This window comes from Phyllostomus hastatus, unplaced genomic scaffold (genome assembly GCF_019186645.2).
Source record: "Phyllostomus hastatus isolate PE091 unplaced genomic scaffold, TTU_PhHast_1.1 phas_contig_1, whole genome shotgun sequence".
In the NCBI taxonomy this organism is placed as follows: Eukaryota; Metazoa; Chordata; class Mammalia; order Chiroptera; family Phyllostomidae; genus Phyllostomus; species Phyllostomus hastatus.
The window spans coordinates 46,314,985-46,337,116 of record NW_025333498.1 but is presented as its reverse complement, the minus strand read 5'-3'; the positions used below and the strand labels follow the sequence as shown (position 1 = coordinate 46,337,116).

The window sequence follows — 22,132 nt, the reverse complement described above, 5'->3', positions numbered from 1 at the left end:
CTCCTTAGAATTGTTCTTTTAGTCTCTATGTTGTTTAATTCTGCTCTGATTTTGATTATCACCTTCCTTCTACTTCACCCTGGTCAAAATGACCATCATAAACAAAGCAATAAGCAAGTGCTGGAGAGGTTGTGGAGAAAAGGGAACCCTAGTAAACTGTTGGTGGGATTGCAGACTGCTGCAGTCACTATGCAGAACAGTATGGAATTTCCTTAGAAAACTAAAAATGGAATGCTTTTTGACCCAGCAATTCTATTGCTGAAATTATACGTTAAGAATCCTGAAACACCAACTCAAAAGAACCTATGCACCCCTATGTTCATAGCAGCACAATTTACAAAAGCCAAGTGCTAGAAGCAATCTTTAGTAAGTGCCCATCAGTAAAGGAGTGGATCAAAAAATTATGGTACATTTATGTAATGGAATACTATACAGCAGAAAGAAAGAAGGAGCGCCTACCCTTCGCAAGAGGATGGATGGAAATAGAGAGTATTATGCTAAGTGAAATAAGTCAGGCAGTGAAGAACAAATACCATATGATCTCACCTATAAGTGGAACCTAATCAACAAAACAAACAAGCAAGCGAAATATAGCCAGAGACATTGAAATTAAGAACAAACTGATAGTAACTAGAGGTGGGAGGGGGTATTGGAGGTGGGATTAGGGGGAAGCATTGTCAAAGAACATGTATAAAGGGCACATGGACAAAGCCAAAGCAGGGTAGGATCAAGGGTGGGAGGCAGGAATGGCTGGGGTGCAGGGAGTGGGGGAAAAAATGGAGACAGCTGTACTTGAACAACAAACAAATGTTTGATACATTTAAAAATGTATCAAAATTGGTGATTTTGTGTAGCCATTTTAATATTGAAGATGGAGGAAAATAAACATTTTCAAGATATTATGCTTTGTTATTTCAATAAAGGAAAAATGAAAATGATACACACATGAAAAGATTTATGCAGTATATGGAGAAAGTTCTGTGACTAGTCAAACATGTTAAAAGTGGTTTGCAAAATTTCATGCTGAAGATTTCTTGCTGGACAATGCTCCACAGTTGGATAGACCAGTGGAAGTTAATGGTGATCAAATCGAGATATTAACAGAAAAATCAATGTTATGCCACAGTGATTACTCAAAATGTCCAAATCAAGTGCTAAAAATAATTTACACCAGCTTGGTTATTTTAATCGCTTGGATGTTTGGGTCCACATAATTTAAGCAAATGCAACCTTCTTGATCTTATTTTGGCATGTGATTCTCTACTTACATGTAATGAAAATGTTTTATTTTTAAAATAAATTGTGACAGGTGATGGAAAATGGATACTTTACAATAATGTGGAATGGAAGAGCTCATGGGGTGAGCAAAATAAACCACCAACAACCACAACAAAGGTCGGTCTTCATCCAAAGAAGGTGATGCTGTGTATATGGTGGAATTGCAAGGTAGTCTTCTATTATGAGGTCCTTCTGGAAAACCAAGCAATAAAGTCCAGCAAGTACTTCTCACAATTAGACCCACTAAAAGCAGCACCCAATAAAAAATGTCTGGAATTAGTCAACAGAGAATGCATAATCTTTCATCGGCATAATGCATGACAGCATGCTTCTTTGATGACCAGGAAAAATTATGGCCTGGCTGGGAAGTTCTCATTTATCCACCATATTCACAAGGCATTGCACCTTCAGACTGCCATTTATTTCAGACTTTACAAAATTGTCTTAATGGCAAAAATTTCAACTCCCTGGAAGACTACAAGCACACTTGGAACAGTCTTTGCTCAAAAAGATAAAAAGCTTTGGGAAGATGGAATTTTGAAGTTGCTTAAAAAATGGCAGAAGGTAGTGGAACAAAACCATGAATACATTCAATAAAGTTATTGATGAAAATGAAAAATGTGCCTTTTATTTTTACTTAAAAACTGAATGAACTTTTTGGTTAACCAAATATTTATAAGAAGTACCAATCTATTCTAAAGACAAGGAATTTAAACAACTTTGTGTTGTAAACATTCATCAAATTCTTAATTATCAGTCAAAATTAAATAATTTTGCCAAGCTTCTAAAACACATTAATATGAACTATGATTAGCATAATTTAACAAGTGAACTTTATTTTTATTCTCGATTTTTTTCTCTCCTGCATTGCTTCAACTTAGACAATCATTTATGTTACACAGTTTCCTGTAATCTTATATCAATCCATTAGTGGTAAAAATCATATAAGGTTTGGATGGTGGGCAGGGCAAGGGAAAGTAATGGGAGAAAAATGGGAACAACTATAATTGAACAACAATAAAAGTAAAATAAATAAAATACCCACTTAAAAAAAGAAACAAAAAATCATACAAGGTTTTTAGGACTTTTTAGTTCTTATGGTCAAGGCTCATATTTTTGTCAAATAGAAAATTAAGGCCTAGTAATTGTCCCAGATCTGGTGCTGGTTAATGGATAGTAGGAACCTAGAGTACACTTCTTTAATTGATAAAAATGATAAATTTAATAATCTTTAAGCTTACAGTTAATTCTAAAAGTATCATCTACTTATACAATGAAGACTATGTATGCATGATTTAAATATCTATCATCTATCATCTACCTGTCTATCATCTATCATCTATCATCATCTATCATCTATCATCTATCTATCTATCTCTGGACATTCAGTACACACAAACACAAGCACACACTTATTTCCCTTGATATTCAAGAAGAATATTTAAAGTTAACTTTGGAATTCCTGTCAACAAATATCATGGTAGTCATAATTTCTCAAGATCTGTAGCCTATAAAACTACAACAAAAATAAATGGACAATTAAACTTCAATGAGAGTAACTACATATACAATGGATTAGCAGAGAACAATGAATAAATAGCTCATAAGGTATGAATGTAGGAGAGAGGTTTAAATTCTGGCTCATACTAGAGCAAACTCTTGCTCTGTAAAACTTGACATACATTACATGACACATTTTAATGGGCTACATCAAGATATCCTATGATAAGTAAGATGTCAACCATTAAATCCACAAATGTAAGGGACTTTCTATATCGACATAGAGATTTCTTCACATTTGTTTGAATAATCCCCATACTCTCACTTCCATTTTAAATTAATGGTCCAATTGCCCCAGTGCAAAATACAGATAAGTTGTCATCCTACAATTTCCTAAATTCCATCTTAATTTTTCCCAAATACCAATAAACCTATTTCTACCAGTACATTTGTTTTATTTGTGTATTTTCTCTTGATTCCATGAATTGATTTTTCTAACTATGTGTTCAGTGTGAATACAATATATGCAGTCTGTTCTCAAACTATATGCTGACAGTGAAATGAAGTAGCATGCTAAATGTAATACATAAAAAACCCACAAGACCTAAATTTAGTCAACAGTTTTAACCTCCTCCACCTCTCAAAGGTACTTAAAATTGAATATCAAATTCATTAATTTGCATTTAACTCACTATGTCCTGCAGGTATTAATGATCAGGAGAATACACACACAAAAAAAGCTCTATGTGTAAAAACTAGGCAGTTAGTAGTAAATATAACATAGCTGACTATACACTACTTCATAGTAGTGCACAAACCACTTAAAAATCATGTAAAAATATTTTAGAGTACCATTATTTCATGAATCTAAAATATACTTACAGAAAAATAATTTCCTTAAAAGGAGTTGTCAAATACTGAGAAAAAAATCTAGGGCAACTTCATAGTAGATAAAATTTTAGAGCTAAAAGCTACTGTATTTGAAAGCAGAAACTATTGTATTTGCTAACTCCCAGATGGAAAACTATAATTGACAAAGTGATTTTTTTTAATGAGGAAGAATTTGATGTTTAAAGTTACAGCCTAGTCACCAGATCTAGTAACTGGAGAAATATCTTAGTTTGGACTATTATATCAGAAATACCAAAAACTGAATGGCTTAAAAAACAGAAATTTATTCCTCACAGTTATGAAGACTAGACGTCCAAGATCAGGATGCCAGCACTTTCACTAGGTATCCTCATAAGGCAGAGAGAGGCTAGCATTCTGGTCTCTTCTTAGAAAGACATTAGTCCATGGGGCCACTATAGTCATGACTTAATGACCTTCCAAAGGCTCCACCTCCTCATGCCATCAAATCAGGGCTTCAACAAGTGATTTGGGGGAACACAAACATTCACTCCATAGCAAAAGGAGTCAAGAGTACTCATCAAATGCCATTGTGCACAATGTGTAAATCAATTCTAATAAACTCCATTACTTGACACACTGGGTAAAAGCTAAAGCACAGAGAATACTGTATTTGAACCATAGTAAATTTAACAGACATCAGACATGGTAAATTATCAGAATAACCTGTAAAGATTTATTCTGATGTAATTATATTTAATATTTTTGAAAATATTTTTAATGTTTTATTAAAACATAACATAAAAACTAAAAAAACAAATGAATAACTAAAGCAAGTCTTGTTGGTTGACATGACATTCTTTTATTCTTTCCTCCCTCCTGTATTCTTCCCTCTCTCTCTACACTTCAGATTTTTACTCAGAAGTTACTGTCTTTGCAAGATATTGCTTGGCTACTCCCTGTAAAATCATGTTATCTCTACCCTATACTTTCTTATTTTTTCTCCCTATTTGTGGGGTTTTTTGTCCATAACAGTTACCTATCACACCGCATATTTTTATTTATTTTCCTTATTGTCTGTCTCCCTTGCTTCTCTGAAAGCTGCATGAAGTCAGGATGCTCACCACCATGCATAGCATCACCTGACACAGAGTGGATGCAAATACTTGTTGAAAAAATGGATGGAATCCAGTATCCACTGCTGTAAAGGTGCAAGCTCTATATCTAGAAGTTCCATTTGAAATCAAATATGAGGTGGACCTCACGTTCATGTTTTCTTCATCTGTATATACCTCAGGCAGAATTCAAGGTCTGGTAAAATAAGACCACAAAACTTTGTTGAAAAATCATATGTCCTATTATAGGAGAAAGATCCCTTATTGCCTTCTCTCTGTAAGTTATGTCAGCTCTATCAGGTGGTTTCTCCACGTACAAAGTCCCTCTAATGGTGCAGCTAGGTGTTAGCTTCTTTAGCTCCACCTTCCTCTCTCAACAATTCAATGTCACCAATATAAACAATAATCAAAACAAGGGGTGGCACCTAATTGATGACCTCAGGGCTGAATAAAGTACACAGAGCGTTGTTGTTGTGATGGGTCTTTTTTGTTGTTTTTGCTGGTTAGTTTGCTTGGCTTGTAAAGTATTATCCTTCACAGTTAGCCTGTATAATATGTTATAGTCTACATGACACACACATGCATGTATGCATGTGTGTATATACACACACGTGTGTGTGTGTGTATATATATGAAACTGTGGTAACTTTCTAACATTATATACACACACATATCTGACATTATATATATAAAACTAACATTTCATGTGTGTATGTGTAAAAATGTAATTAAGCCTACATGATATATAAAAAATGCAGTGACTTACTAAGATTTTAAATAAAAATCTCAATTTTTGTTTCTCTTAAAAAAATGAAAGATCTAGTAAAAATGTTAATGTTCCTTATGATGAAAATAAGTTGAGTTGAGGGGGGTTCTACCATCTGGTAGGGCATTAGCAACCCCCAGTTTTATCATACTCTCTGCCACCACCATAAGAGTCTAGATAATGAAGTCTGGACTCACTTGTTACTTAACATCATTTTTAAGCTATTGGATTTTATTACACCTGACACAGTTTACCATTCATAAAATGCCTTACTATTAAATATGTGTTATATTTTTAAGTCTTATTATAAATGAGTGTTCCATGGATGGAATGACACATGAATTATTTATTTGTGCCTTGTAACAAATTATCTCTAAAAATTAGCATCCTAAATCAATAAATATTTATTGTCTCACATACTTTCTGCAAGTCAGGAATTTGGGCAGCTAAGCAGTTGGCTCTGGTTTGGAGTATCTCTTGAGCTTGCTGGTACATGCTGGTTGGGGATGTAGTCACCTGAAATCTTGACTGGGGCTGGAGGTTCTAATTTTGAGTTAAGTTGCTCACATGGCTGTTGGCTGAAGGTCTTAGTTTCTTATTGTGTGAACTTCTCTTTTGGGCTGCTTGGGTGACCTCATAACACTTCAGCTGGCTTTGCCCAGATGAGCTCCGAGAGTGGACAAGGAGGAAGACAGGCTTTTTATAATATCATCTAAAAAGTCATACACTATCACACTGGAAGGAAGACACTAACCAAGTCCAGCCTGCTTTTCAGTGGAGGGATATGAAACCCTACCTCCCCCCAAAAGTGTCAAAATGTTTGTGAAACTTAGATGTAGCAATCTAAGGGGTCTTGGGGTCTTAGATTTGGTTGAGTCATCAAATAATTGCTTTATTTTTATCTAGGTATTATCAAATGCCTTCTGCTTTTCTAATTTTAATATTTCAAAGTTATTTACAGTTTATTCTGTATAAACTAGTTTAAAAATTGGGAATTGAAAGTGTATGCAATTTATAATCTTTGAGATTTATACATTCTTTAAAAGTTTTCAAAGAAATACATAAATAAGTACAAAGAAAACTCTGAGTTTTGGTAAAACCATTCTTAAATATTAGCAAACTTTCAGTGAATTATCATCAGTCACCTAGGCAGTCCCTCTGAAGAACTGGCACATTCTAGTAAAACAGCTGGTTATATCATAGCACATATATCTGCTGTATATAACATACATACACACATATATATGTGAGAGAGAGACTATATGCATGCAGTAGTACTGTAGGCAAATATTTTCTTAAACATTTGTAAGAGTAATCATCAGTAATACTCTGGATAGTAATAAGGTTCTTCTGTTTTACTTTTTTATTGACTTCATTTATATAACTATAATATTCAGCCTCAGTAGAACATACATCATTACTCATGATTCCATCCTTAGAAAAACAGAGTGGTTCTGAAATAAGAAGGGGTATCTGAACAAAAGGCCAAATTCAGAGCCAAGCTAGGAAACATTGTAGAGATTCTCCCCTCCCCTGCTTCTCTATAGTGATGGCCTTCAAATTTTACTCCCTAAAACTGTTAGATGTATTTGATATATCCAGTTAATATTTTAATAATAAAGGCATTTGTGAATTTTATTAAATGTATTTTTATTGTTTAATATCAATGAAATTATGGTAGTAGGGGTACATGTACATAGCCATATTTGTTAAAATAATTTTAATTTATATAAGCTTTGATTCCCATGCAGTGTTGATATTATATCAGATTCACAGTACTGATACAATATAGGCATTATGATCTTACCTAAACTTTCTTTCTTCTACTGTATTTTTCCACATATAATGCACACTTTTTTTCTCAAATTTTTGAGGAAAAAATAAGGATGCATATTATACATGGGTAGTACCTGAAATAGCTTGTATCTGTTCTTGTGTTTTGTAATTATTTGTTACATAAAATTTCTTGTATCATAATATGTTAAAAAATAAATGCTAAAATTCCCTTGTAATACAGAAAATAAGTACCTAAATATAAACAAACAAACAAACAAACAAGCAAAAAAATAATTGAATTACAATGAAATTTTTTTTCCTGCAAGTTTGGGCCAGAAATGTGGGTATGCAGTATACATGGGAGCACATTATACATGGCAAAATATGGTATTTATTTTGAAATAAACTAACATTATTTGTTTAGTTAAAATGGTCTACTGATACATTTTTTAAGACTGGTTTGTAGCATTCAGTTCTGTAAATTTAGTACTTATAATTCATTTTTGGCAGGGTTGGTAGCACTTGTATTAATAAAAATAAACCTTTCTAAAGCTTTACATATTTCTATGAGGCAATAATTTTTATAGTACATACATTTTTTCATTAAAAAGCCAATGATAGATTTGTAACACATTTCCTCTAATTTATTGGGTTCCTTGGTTACATCATTTGTCAGTTTGGGTTGATTTCATAAAGTATTTTGGAATTAAATTTTTGAAAACATACAGTTGATGGTGATGTGGGAATTACTATAATTTACTGAACTACTTTCAAATTTTAAACTTTATTTTTATTCAAGTGACTTAAAAATTGTATGTACACATAAAATTTTTTCTTGTTAGTTTTCCAAGGCTGAGTATTATAAAATATATTTTATGGTGGCTTTATGAGATAATTGCAAATGAGTTCCTGCTCTATAATAACATACTTGTCAGGTACAGTCTTATGGAAATAACTATATATTTCTATGTATAAATGCATATAGGTATATCTATGTATATTTCTCTGAATACACACAATGAGAAAATGACACCATTGTGCCCTACAAATAGCACAGGGATTGCAAAACTTATATCAGTGAAAATAGACTTAAAAACAAAGGCTTTAACAAAGACACAAAAGAGATATTTTATAACAATAAAGGAATCAGTCCAGAAGATATCACCTTTCTAAACACTGATGTACCCAAATAGGATGATCTAAGTATATAAAGCAAATATTTATGAATATAAAAGGAGAGATAAACAGTAATATGTCAGAGTAGGGGACTTTAATACTTATTGACATGAAGGAATAATTCAACCACATACAAAATCAAAAGAGGAAACAGTGACCCTCAATGACACATTAGATCATATGGATTTAATTGATATTTTTAGACCATTTCAACCCAGAGCTACTGCTGTTGCTATTGCTAACCCAGAGCTATTGCTATTGCTCTGGGTTGAGTTCCATTCTTTTCAGATGCACATGAAGCATTTTCTAAGACAGAACATCTATTAGGTCACAAAACAAATCTCAATAAATGTAAGAATATTGAAATTATATCCAGCACTTTTCCAACCAAAATGATATAAAACTATTCTGTAACTACCAATTTGTATTTCTTAATCCCTCCACCACATTGCCCAGTCTGTCAAACCCTCCCCTCAGTCAGTCATCAGTCTGTTCTCTGTATCTGTGGGTCTCTTTCTATTTTGTTGGTTTGTTTATTTTGTTCTTTGGATTCCACATGTAAGTGAAACCATAAAATCTTTGCCTTTCTCTGTCTGACTTATTTCACTTAGCATTGTGCCCTCTAGATCAATCCATGCTCTTGGAAAATGTAAGATTTCATTCTTTTTGATGGCCAAGAACTATTCCACTATGAGTTTATACCACTGCTTTTTTATCCACCTGTAAACCATTGGGTACTTGAGTTAATTCTATTTCTTGGCCATTGCAAATAATACTTACAGAATAATCACAGAGATATAATATCATAGTAATGACATATGTGGCCAGCTGAGCACTTGAAATATTGGGGGACTACTATGCTGTAGATCTGAAACTTATGGCTATGTTATTTACAATAGCTAAAATTCAGAAGCCACCCAAGTGCCCAGCAATAGATAAATGATTAAAAAGATGTGATACTTTTTCATAAAAATAATGAAATCATTTGTAATAATATGAATAGACCTGGAGGGTGTTCTGCTAAGTGTACTAAGTCAGACAGAGGAAGGCAGATATCTTTATGATTTCACTTAAATGTGGAATGTATGATATGATTTCATTTATATGTGGGACCTGAAAAGAAAAACAAACAATAATCAGACACAAATTTATAGAAACAGAGAACAAACTCATGGATGCCAGATGGGAGAGGTTTAGGGGGCTGGGTTAAAAATGGTGAAAGGATAAAGAAGCACAAATTGGTAGTTACAAAAAAAGGCATGGGGATATGAAGCTCAGTGTAGAGAATATAGGCAATAACTGTGTAATGACTACACATGGTGCCATATGGTTCTTGACTTACAAAGTGAGTTATATAAAGGTCTAACAACTATGCTGTATACCTGAAACTAATACTGAATGTCAACTGTAATTGAAAACAAAATTTTAAATCCTTATATCCTGGACTAATCCTGTTTTAAATAATAATTTATAATATTTAAATCTATTAACTTTAATCAGTTTTAATCTAATTGAAATCAAAATTGATAAAATATATTTTTCTAGAAAATAAATTTTCAAATCTCTCAACAATAATTCACTTATAAGCTACATACCTTCAGAAATAGTCATTAACAAAAACAAAACCAAAAACTCACTGAATCTGGCATGGTGAAAGAGCTAAAAGATTGTAGAATATTTAATGAAAAGATCTAATTTATTACCTATATAATTAACTTTAAAATATATTCAAATTAATTTTCATAAATAGTATGCCTTTTTTTAAAGCTGTTTTGAATACCTCGTGATATTTAGAATTGTAAATGTGAAATTGGTTTCTGATTTCCTGTCACCAAATATAACTGCTGAGCTTCCATGTGAAGTACCTTATTCTTACACTGTCACCTACCACGAACTTCATCTTTGAGCCAGCCATTCACTAACTAAAGATGTAGCCATCCTCAACAAAAAGAGTTCCCTTATGATATCCATTCTTACATCTTTTTCTTAAAGTCAAACTATCTTTTTAAATTAAAATTTACATTTGAAAAATCAGCTTCTAAGAAAATACTGTAGAGTTTCATTATTTGATTTATGGAAAACCATACCTCCCTTTTAGTTCTGTAATTGTCTTACTTACCTGACAACTTATTTTATGGAAGATTGAAGAAAAGGAATGAAAACAGCTTCATATTAGTAAAATCTCCCTCCTAAAAACAGGCATACTTCATTGTATTGTGCTTTGCTTTACTGCATTTTGTGGATATTACATTGTTTTACAAAGTGAAAGTTTGTGGCAACCCCATGTCAGGTAATTCTACCAGAGCCATTTTCAACAGCATTTTCCCACTTTGTGCCTCTAAGTCACATTTTGGTGATTCTCAATATATTTCAAATATTTTCATTAGTGTATTTGCTATGGTATGATTGTTTTGGAAAACCAGGAACTGCACCTCTGCTAGATAAGTCACTTAATTGATAAATGTGTGTGTTCTGACTGCTCCAGCGGCATACTGTCCCCCATCCTTCTCACTCATCTTGGTCTTACCAACTCCCTGAGACACAAAACATTAAAATTAGGCCAATTATTCACCCTACAATGGCCTCAAATTGTTCAAGTGAAAGGAAGAGTCACATAAAATTAAATCAAAAGCTAGAATGCCTACAATTAGTGAAAAAGGCCTGGTGAAAGCCTAGACAGGCCAAAAATTCCATGTTTTGTGCCAAACAGTGAAGTTGTGAATGCAAAGGAAACGTCTGTGAAGGAAGTTAAAAGTGCTTCTCCTTTAGTGAACATGCAAAAATAAGGAAGTGAAACAGCCTTTATTGCTGAATCTACTCCTGCTGAACATGCTGTGAAGACTGTTGAAATGACAACAAAGGATTTAGAATATTACATAAACTTAGTTGAGAAAGCAGTGACATCTGATAAAACTGAAAGGACTAACTCCAATTTTGAATGTTCTACCATGGGTAAAATACTGTCCAGTAGTATGCATGCTGCAGAGAAATCACTGTGACAGGAAGAGTCAATTGATGGGACAAACTTCTTTGTGCTCCTATTTAGGTAAAAGGACTCATGGACATGGACAACCATGTGGTGATGGCAGGGGGAGGGGTATAAGGGGACTAAATGGTAATGGGAAAATGTAATAAAGATTATATACTAAAAATTTTAAAAATAAATAAAAATCAAAGAAAAGAAGAAAAGAAATTGCCACAGCCACCAGAACCTTCAGCAGCCACCACACTAATCAGTCAGCAGCCATCAGCATTGAGGGAAGACCCTCCACCAGCAAAATGAATACAACTCTTGAGGACTCAGATGATTGCCAGCCTCTTGAAACAATAAAGTATTTTTTTTAATTCAGTTATATACATCACTGTTTTAGACATAATGCTATTACACACTTAATACACTATAGTTTAGTGCAAATATAACATTTATATGTACCAAGAAACCAAAAAATTAGTGTGACTCACTATATAGCAATATATATTTTATTGTGGTGGTCTGGAACTGAACCTGCAATATCTCGGAGATGTGCCTGTATAAAAATGAATTATTTGTGGGAGAATAATTTTAATTCTTATTGAATGGACCCTGTGGCCTTGTACCTTGAATTATCTTTGTAAATCAAGCTACCCTTCAAGATAAGCAGAGATGTAGCAGATTTGATATTGTGACAATACATAAGGCCCTTACACTTTAAAACACTACACCAGAGCACAGAAAATAATTGTAAAATAAAATAAACCATAGTAAGCAAATAATCAATAATAATAAAATCCCTGATCTACATAATCTTACAAGTCTGTTTGCTAATGTTAAGAAAAGAAGGAGAAGGAACAAAAATCCTCACAGAAATATGCAATTTAAATGTGCTTCTGGAGTTAATGGAGTAGTGACTCTTCTCAGCTTTTAACAGGTCACAATTAATCAACCCTCAATCAATACAAAATATTCTAACTGTAGGACCATTGCACTTACCCATGATGGTTAGGGCTGTAGCTTTTGTTAATTCTTCTTTCATTGACTCTATTACTTCTAAATTACCACCATCTAGGTTGCATCTATTTATGGTTCCATTTCCCGAACTGATCCAATAAAGCTTGTTTTCCATGTAGTCTATTGATAGACCTGTAATTAAATTATATATCTTAAACATGATCGTAGCCACTTCAATAGTAATAGTCACATTGCACTGGGTTTGGGGGGGAAATATGTTGCAAACTCAGACTTTTGTCTTAAAATGTAAGGCTTAGCTAATGGGAAATATAAGAGGTAGCCAAAAGTAAGTTAAAAAATAGTAATAAATAACACAATAATTAATAAATAAGTATTAACCAAGAATAAAGTCTGTTTATAATTCTGCATACTTACAACTATAAATCTACTTTTGCCTAACCTATGCATATACTGATTTAACTCTGTGAAACAATATACTTTTATAAGGTGATTGACCATTATCTCTGTAGATTATCACAATAATCTTATGACATTGATTTCTACTTTATGGGTAAAGAAAATAATACATAGAATAGTTAAGAATCCATCCTTAGATAGTAGGTGGTCATTCCAGAAATTTTAATAAAGGTACTATTTCAAAAATGAATGCCTGCCCTCTTATTATACCAGTTGATTTCAGAAGGCTTTACTGTGTAATGTTCACTTGGGATACTAATTTGATATAGAATTTATAATCCCTCCTCTACATTCAGTAAAATTTACTTTAGGCAGATATTCAATAGACTTAAATCAAAAGATTCAACTTTTCATAAGTAAATTAAAAAGGAGAAAAATCTCAACAATTGATAATTTCATTGATATATGGAATTGAATTGGGCTCATTTAGGGTCTGCCTAGAAGATTAACCATTCAACAAGTGAACTAAGTCACAATGTATCAATATAGGTTAGCTTTATTATAATTTACAGAGTTTTATTTGTTAGAGTGGTGTTTATGGTTATCAAAAGTCTCAGTATATGTACATGGGATTGCCAAAGGGTTTTTGTTCACATTTATTTAATTACTTGAGTGCTCTAAATAGGCTCAGAATCTACATTATAACAATAATCTGTGTCTCCATTTTGGTTGTTTGCAATCCACAGCTACTCGTTGAATAGTACATGTGGACATACACATTCTCAGGCATACAATACAATAAACTGTTCCTCAGCAAATGATTGAGCAAGCAACAGAAAAATCTCTAACTGATAAAAAATATATAAAATTAAAGAAAAAAGGAAGGAAGGAAGGAAGGAAGGAAGGAAGGAGGGAAGGAAGGAAGGAGGGAAGGAAGGGAAAGGGAAGGAGGGAAGAAAAGAGGGAAGACAAATGAAGAGAATTACGAGTTCAAGTGCAATGAAAGAGGATTAAGCTCAAATATTCTCAGCTATTGATAGTTCCAGGCCAGAGAGTGAAAGTGATTTATCAGATCACTTTTAATAAAGTAGAAATAATGCATCATGTCCATACAATATATCAGATATTTATTGATTTATTGGTAATAAGATTGTAGAGGGTTCACCAGAAAAATCACAATGCATAAAATTTGACATTTCAAGGAAAACATTTTCAGGTTTCTCCTCCCTCCCTCCCTCCCTCCCTCCCTTCCTCCCTCCCTCCCTTCCTTCCTTCCTTCCATCCTTCCTTCCTTCCTTCTTTCCTTCCTCCCTCCCTTCTTTCATGACCGCAGTGGGTGATCACCTTAAATCACAATGAAAAAAGTGGTCAGATCATGACTATCACAGTCCTATTCTATGGTGTAACATTTTCATATCAAAAGTCTATTCACCATTTATTTTTTATGAGAGAAAATTTGTTATTCTGCAGGTACCTTCATGCATATTTTCTAGTGTAAAAAATCTGGTTTAGACCACTTAATTTCCAAAAGCTTAATTTCTTTTACTTTCTACTTAGTTGACTATCTAAAGTACATGACTCCATTTGTATTAAGCAACAAAGACTATCTTTACTACAAATCGATAATATAATATATAACCCCCAGATTTTTGTTGCTAAATTTTCATCAAAAATTGAATTAACAAATACATTTATAAAGAATTTTCTTTAGGAAAGTTATGTATCCTTTTGGTATTTTAAAGTTTATCTCTCAATCAAGGCAAACCACCAGAGAACAATATACATTTTTATATTGCCGTGTTTTTATCCTTCTCTGACTCTCTTGCTGAATTGAGCTTTGGCATCATGCCCTTGTTTTAAATGAGGGATGCTGTAAGAAGTAGTCATAAGAAAAGCACTGTTATACTTCCCAGGACATAGTATCTGAAAGTAGTACATCACAGTGACCCTTTTATATAAGGACCTATGGGAGAAATTTCTTTCAAGGCTCAGTGCCAGAAAAAGCTATATATGGAAAATATAAAATTGTAACTGATCATAATTCCCTCTTTGCTTTAGCTGCAAAAAACTGAAGAATCTCACTGTAAGCCATATCCAGCAATTTTAAAGGAACTGCATTTATGCTACTAATTTTTCCCCTGACTTAAATAGAATAATTTGTTAGTGTCTTTAACCTTGAATTTTAAAATCAGTATTATTCTAGCCTTCCTTAGGGAATATGTTTAAGATTCCTCAACCCATTTTGGAAGGGCAGTGTATTTTAACTGAATGTGTCTAACTTCAAATTAGTCCACAATGTCAGAACTTTCTCATCTACCTAACACCCTGCAGTGTCTAGAGTCTAACTTACTGTAAGTAAAGCAGTTATCATAGAGAGCAGGAAATTACAGGCAAATTTCCCAGAGCCTTCTACTCAACACATTTGTTTCTGAATTACTAGTGCCTAGAGGGAAGGAGCAGTGTCAGTGAGCTTTTTATCATCAGTGTCTAGTATAATGCCTAGAGCAAATAAAATAAAAATAAAAAATAAACATTGAATGAATTGATGAGTTATTTAAATTATCCCATTATGAAAATTATATGTTGTCTTCAAGGAGTCCTGCCTAGTAAAGTTAAAGTACCTCACAACAGAATTTTTTTTTTAATATACTACTTAGACCCAGACACTATGACAATAAAGAGGAATAAATCTACCTGGTACAGCTTGTATTTTTGCATTAACACTAAGATTGAATATTTTAGAATTAATAGTTTTAAGATTCACAAGAAAAATATTTAAAGTTTCCATATCAACATATATATGCATGTAATATGTCACCTAGTCACCTACATATATCATCTCCCCTAGAAAATATATCAGTTTAACTTCATAATGTTCTCAAATGTCTTTATTCTCAAGTTTATAAAATGGAATTGAAATCTTTTAAAAATCCTGTGATGAATTCAAGAAACTGGTGATATGTTTTAAATTCATAGCTATTAAGTATGTTTAGAAGCATGTATTTATGAAGTTTATTAAATAAAATGATTTAGATTATAAGATTTTTTGTTTCATTATTGTCATATAATTAAATCTTTTAAAAAAATCCTTACCCAATGATATTTTTATTGATTTTAGAGAGAGAGGAAAAGGAGAGAAAGAGAGAGAGAAACATCAATATGAGAAAAGATTGGTTGCCTCCCGTATGTGCTCTGACTGGAGATTGAACTGAAAACCTAGTTATGTGCCCTGAGGAGGCATTGAGCATGCTACTTTTTGTTGCATGGGAAGATGCCTCAACCAACTGAGCCACCTGGCCACGGCCAATTAGGTCTGAATGACACTGAAAATTTAATTAGTATCCAGTTACTGGAATAATTTCTGAATCAAATTTTCCTTACACTAGAGATTATTCACTAAGCAGTGGACTAATAATAATTTTGATGCAGTTGAAACTATTCAATAATTTTAAAATGTTAATCAATAGCCATGAGGAAACAGATAAAATATGATCATATTGATAAAACTGTCCTGGAACCAAAGAAATATGATTGTACCTGTATGAGAAGGTCCTCAGTGTGTGTGACAGAGAAAAAAAATCTTCAAAAGGGCTATAAGATCTGTCTGAAAAATATACAAGTAGTAATATAGTTGTAATTCTGCAACAACATTTATTTTTTAAACCACCTGGATCTGCTCATCAAAGAGGAAACCTAGATTCAATAATATAATAGATATATCAAAGGGAAGAAAAGTAATTATTTCTGTAGAAAAACCTTTGTGAAAAATCTTTCTCTCTCTTATTACTGTAATAATGCAGTTAATTTATGCTTTGATTCCAACACTTTTTACTTTAAGCCAAAAATTTCCCTTGATGTATTATTTTATTTGAACATTAGATTGAAATAGACTAATTTTAGAAATTGAGACAATGTAATTTGCTAAAATTATATAATTGCTTGAATAATAGAAATCATTCACATTGATGTAACAACCTTCTACATAAAATATAATTTAAATATAATTTTCATATATTAGTAAAAGTTAAATCCATTAAGATTTAAGTATTGTTACAAATAAGACTGAAAAGTTTATTTTATGTGTCTAATTTCTGTTTCAAATAATTCAAAATTAAATCAATGTAGTATGCAATATGGAATTAAAACTAAATGTGGTATGGAATTATATAGTATCTTGCCTGTAGTAGTTAATATAGAAATCTGTATATGATAAAAGTTTATAGGTATAAATACACAAACATAAATAAGTACAAGTAAAACATAAAATCTGAGTAAGATTGGTGGATCGTATTAAAGTCAATATCTGAGTTGTAATATTTTACTATTGCTTTACATAATGTTCCAATTGGGGCAAATTGGAATAAGTATACATGAGACCATCTGTATTAGTTTTTATAACAGCAAGTGAATCTAAGTTTATCTCAATGAACATTTTTAAAATATTTTATTTTATTTTTTATATTGTCATGTTTTTAAAATATTTATTTATTTATTTTTAATTTATATTTATTTTATATATAAAGAGTTGAGTATATGTAGGACCAGAATACAGCACTCTAAAATATGCCACTTTGGCTTAAGGATTATTGTAAGCCAAAAACATTTGAGATACAGCATATGACAAATAAAATCACTATTTTTCCTATTATTTGCTGAGAAGTTGGCTTAGACTCTTTATCACTAGTTTGGACTGATCAGCCTAGAGATGGAACTAAGAAGAATCTATATGGCAAATCTTACAGAAACAACGCTTGTTTTCTATTAGTTTATCTCAGTTTCACCTTTCACAATTTGTCTCCCTTTAAAGTCTAAAAATGTCCTTTGTCTTGTCACTTCTGTACAGACATATTGTTCTTTGTTAAGATGCTGTATAAGCCTGAGCTCTAACCATTCCTCTGATTTACTCATCAGTGACTTTCTCCTATGTGTATACATGCTACTTATATTAATAAACATTGTTTCTCTTTTTCTAATTTGTTTTTTGTCAGTCTAATTTCATGGGTCCCAGCCAGAGAACATAGGAAGAAAGAGAAAAAAGGTTTTTGATTTTCCTCTTTTGAAAGTGTATATAGTGCCCTAATCTTAATTTCATCTAAATTCTTTCTTAGAAACGCCCTTCTCAATTCAATGTACTTTAAGAAGTCACTAATACTGTAAAGAGTTATAGAGGTAAGTTAACTCAGTTTCTGTTACCATATCAAGCTAAGATTTCATGATCTCATCCATTCTCTATCACGTAAATAATTATACCTAAGGAAATTTATCCTATATTTCAAGTTTTTTGATAACTGGAAAATATATGTGCCTTGTGAGAACAACACAAGCAAAAATAGAGGAAAACGAGGACAAGTGACAGATTATTTTTTAAAGAGAATTTTGTTCTAAAATATCATTCTAAAAGCTTTAGTTCTTATGGTTTTATAATTTTTCAAAGCTATATTTGATAGCTTGATAGGTAAAATAGAACAAAATATCTTTAAAAGCACTGGAATGTGGCATTTTAATATTTTAAAATTATAGTTACTATCAATATAATGTTAAACATCCCCTGTTGTTGGATACATATTTTTTCCTAGCCACACCAAAATATTCAGTTTTCTAGATATATCACATCTTTTATGCCTATTATGCTTCTTTACCCTTTCTTCTCAGAAAAAGGTAAATGCTTTCTCTTATCAGTTCTTTAAAAACTAAGTATATTCATCCTTCAGGATAGTTGAAATTTTAGAATAAATCCAACTTAGTTAGTTAGAACTATTCTATTTTTCTTCCCCACACAGAACTAGTTGTTTTATCTATTTTTGTAGTATGTAGTCAGATTAACTTTATAGAGTCTAGAAGACAGTACTTATAAATAACACTGTTTTTGGTTTGTTTAACTCAACCAAAAATCTCAACAAATGGTTTGCAGTCATCTGTGTCTTTTTCATTTACTAAATCATGACCATTTTGTGAATGGGCCCCAAGTTTTATTTTCAGGGTCTGGTACCTAGTATACATTTCATAACTATTTTAATAACTTTTTATTAACATTTAACATTTGAAGAAATCTGTAAGTGAATGATCAAATGAAACAGTGTAATACATTTAAATTATTTGTCCAAAATATATGTGTAATTTTAATATTGCTTTGTCAATTTCTTTGGTCTTTTAAAAAGCCTATTGTTAGCATTTCTTTTGGGGTGTGCAGCCTTATATATTGATTGTGCCTCATACATAATAAAAGTGGCTGTGATGAGTTATGAGTATGTATAAATAACATAACTGCATTATCAAGCAACTAAACACACCCAGGAATTTGTTTTAATCTTATTTTTTGATTTTATTTTTTAAAAGATTTTATTTATTTATTTTTAGAGAGGGAAGGGAGAGAGAGTGAGAGAGAGAAAGAAACATCAATGTGCAGTTGCTGGGGGTTATGGCCTGCAACCCAGGCATATACCAAGACTGGGAATCGAACCTGCGACACTTTGGTTCTCAGCCTGCGCTTAATCCACTGAGCTATGCCAGCCAGGGAATCTTATTTTTTAAAATAAGGCCCCTTGAATTTTTTTGATGTGGTGAAAAGGCTTATGAATGCTTTCCATGAATAGATTTAAAAATCTATATTATATAGCATATGGGTTAAAATGATTAAATAATAAAATGTGTTTTGTAGGTTTCAATAAGGTATACTTGAAGGTTGAGTAAACAAATGACTTTTGGCTGTGATTGCATTAAAAATAAAGGGGAAAGACCCAGGAAATAAAATATATAGGATGCAAGATTCTTAAGAACAGCTCATGAAGGGTAATGCTGATTAACAAGCCAAGTTGCTTTATGAAGCTTAATGGATAAAATTCATAATATGTAAACATTTTAAACATGAAAATGGCTTTACATAGTCAATTAAAACCTGCCTTTATGCAAACTGCTCTAAGCACTTATTGTATCCAAGACTAAGCAATAAATCTTAATTGAGAATATTTACTTCAACAATGAATAACTGGAAGGTTGATTTGTTTTAACAGAAACAAAGATATTCGGCACAAACTGCCTGAAGTCTGTAATTACTCAGTCTTCAGTGATACACACTCATAAAATGCCAAGTTGGGTGTTTTGAAAAGGTTATAATGTAATTCTATTTCAAATGTATCACACTTATGGGTTTAACAGCAAACAAGCAAGGACAATCCAGTGAATGAAAACATAAAAAACAATTTCAAAAACTAGAAGGCACATTGGTGACAATGATATTTAAATCTAACAGTTAAAGATGCAGAAATAATTTTGTGAGACACAGTAATTGGCACAGAGGTAAAATCAACTCCTACATGCTCCTGGCTGCTTGGAAAAGCTGACTTCTCTGTCCTAATTAGTCCCATATTTCTCAGAAGTACCCAAGCTCTAGATTTTTCTTTCCTACTTTCTATGGTTAAAAAAGTAGCAGTTTTATTTCCTGATCTTTGCATGAGGTCAGGTAATTACTATGATATCAGCTTCTGTGGGAATAACATAATTGTTAAGATTTAAAATGGCTTTGGAAGCAGATAAACTTAGATTTGAATCCCAACTCTGCCATTCATCACAGGCAACTAATTTCTTTCAATAAATTTGAGTTTCTGAATTCACAAAAGAAATATAAGCCTTCGCCAAATGATTACTGTGAGATGATTAATGTAAAGCATTTTGCAAATGCTTGACATTTCTAAATGCTTAAAAAGTAGTCACTTTAATCACATTATTTTTGTTGACAAAGCGCTGATGGTTCTGCTGTATAGCACATTCTTGGCTAAGGGCCTGCAAGCCTAAAGGTGCAGCTTCAGGTGCCATAAAGGGTGATAGATAATGACTGCTTTGAGTTGAAACTTCCCAGACTCACCAGAGAGAATATTGTGTTTTCTCTTCACATACTGAGAAAAATTAATTCATGATTCAACAGTCAGTATGTAGGAAGAGAAAACCATCCAAACAGCAGCTCACCCTAACATAATCACCTAATTGTCTTCACAGTAATGGTTTAGAGCATGCAGTGGGCAGAAGTGTAAGCCACACATTGCCCAGACAGATTCATCATGGAAATACAATCACAATAATCTCCTGTAGTAGTAAATATCAGTGAAATTCAATGAGTAAATATCACAGAAATAAACACCCCTATGCATGTAAGTATTTCACGGGGACAATCATTATATGTGCCAACAACAACAACAAAAGTTAGTATTTATTTTTTCACACATTCACATGTCCATTAACAGTACTGGAAAATTCCATTTAGAAGTCATCGCAGTCCACAGGAATCTTGAGAATTGAAACTACAATGATATAAATTCTTGAGAGTATTCCAAAATATATCGTGTTTCCTTGAGAGTTTAACTTTTAAGCTACTCTATATAGCAGTATAAATTTACATATAAAACTAAGAAAAACACATTTTGTCCACTTATTTACATTACAGCTCTAAGTTATTCATAGAGGAAAAAAGCAAAAGATAGTTTTTTTAAAAAAGAAAGGACAATAAACCAAAGTGCTTCAATATTTTGTGTTAATTAGTAAACAACATTATTTAATATATTCTAAAACATATTTTAAGCACAAAAATGGAAATACTATAACTTAAAGTAATAGTTACAATGAAACATAGTTATAAATCAGTGCATCATCTTAGCTCCCCTCCATCCCTCACAAATAAAGAATTTAAACACACTGGATACAGATTTTTTTTTTTTTTACTATAAACTCATTCACAGGAATGTTTTTATAGTTAATTTATAGGTAAGAGTTTTTCTAGCTTATTAGGATAAATCAAAAATTACAAAAACCATCAGAATGAAAAGGGGTTATTGTAAAATGGTTTTGGTTTTATTTTTATACCTTGTGACAAAAGGAGTTATCTGTAAGTTTATAACTTGAGCGATACTGTTTTTTCTCTGTGCTTTCTTTATATGAGATATCTCTGCACTGGTGAGAGCCAAAGGGCCCCGGGGTCAGAACCATGAGGGTGAGAAACAGCAAGCAGAACATGTGGAAAAGGCAACTTAGAAACCAAATATTTCCAACTTTTCCTCCCTAGCTAGCCATGAATTTTTTTATAAACAACCCACTTTCTGTGTACTTTGTACTCTATAGTTTGAAAAAATGGTGCTATAAATATAAATATGAAAGCACTTTATATTTATGTTTTCTACACATGAACACATTGAATGGAAGGAATCATGAATCTATAACCAGATCACAGAGTAATCACTTCTTTCAGATACTAAATTTAGTCAACTAAGATATAGGAATAAATCTTAGTTTCATTCAATCCTGTAAAAACCTCTTGCTGTGTGATAGGTAACAGTATTT

General features: G+C 32.2%; 1 protein-coding gene across 1 annotated transcript in view; it reads right to left on the bottom strand.

Moving 5' to 3' along the window:
• LRP1B (LDL receptor related protein 1B) overlaps positions 1-22,132 on the bottom strand; it is a 1,811,620-nt gene that overhangs the window by 560,493 nt on the left and 1,228,995 nt on the right. Inside the window, exon 33 of the mRNA XM_045853515.1 lies at positions 12,431-12,580. Within this exon, the coding sequence (XP_045709471.1) occupies positions 12,431-12,580 (150 nt within the window). The remainder of the gene's footprint in view (positions 1-12,430; positions 12,581-22,132) is intronic.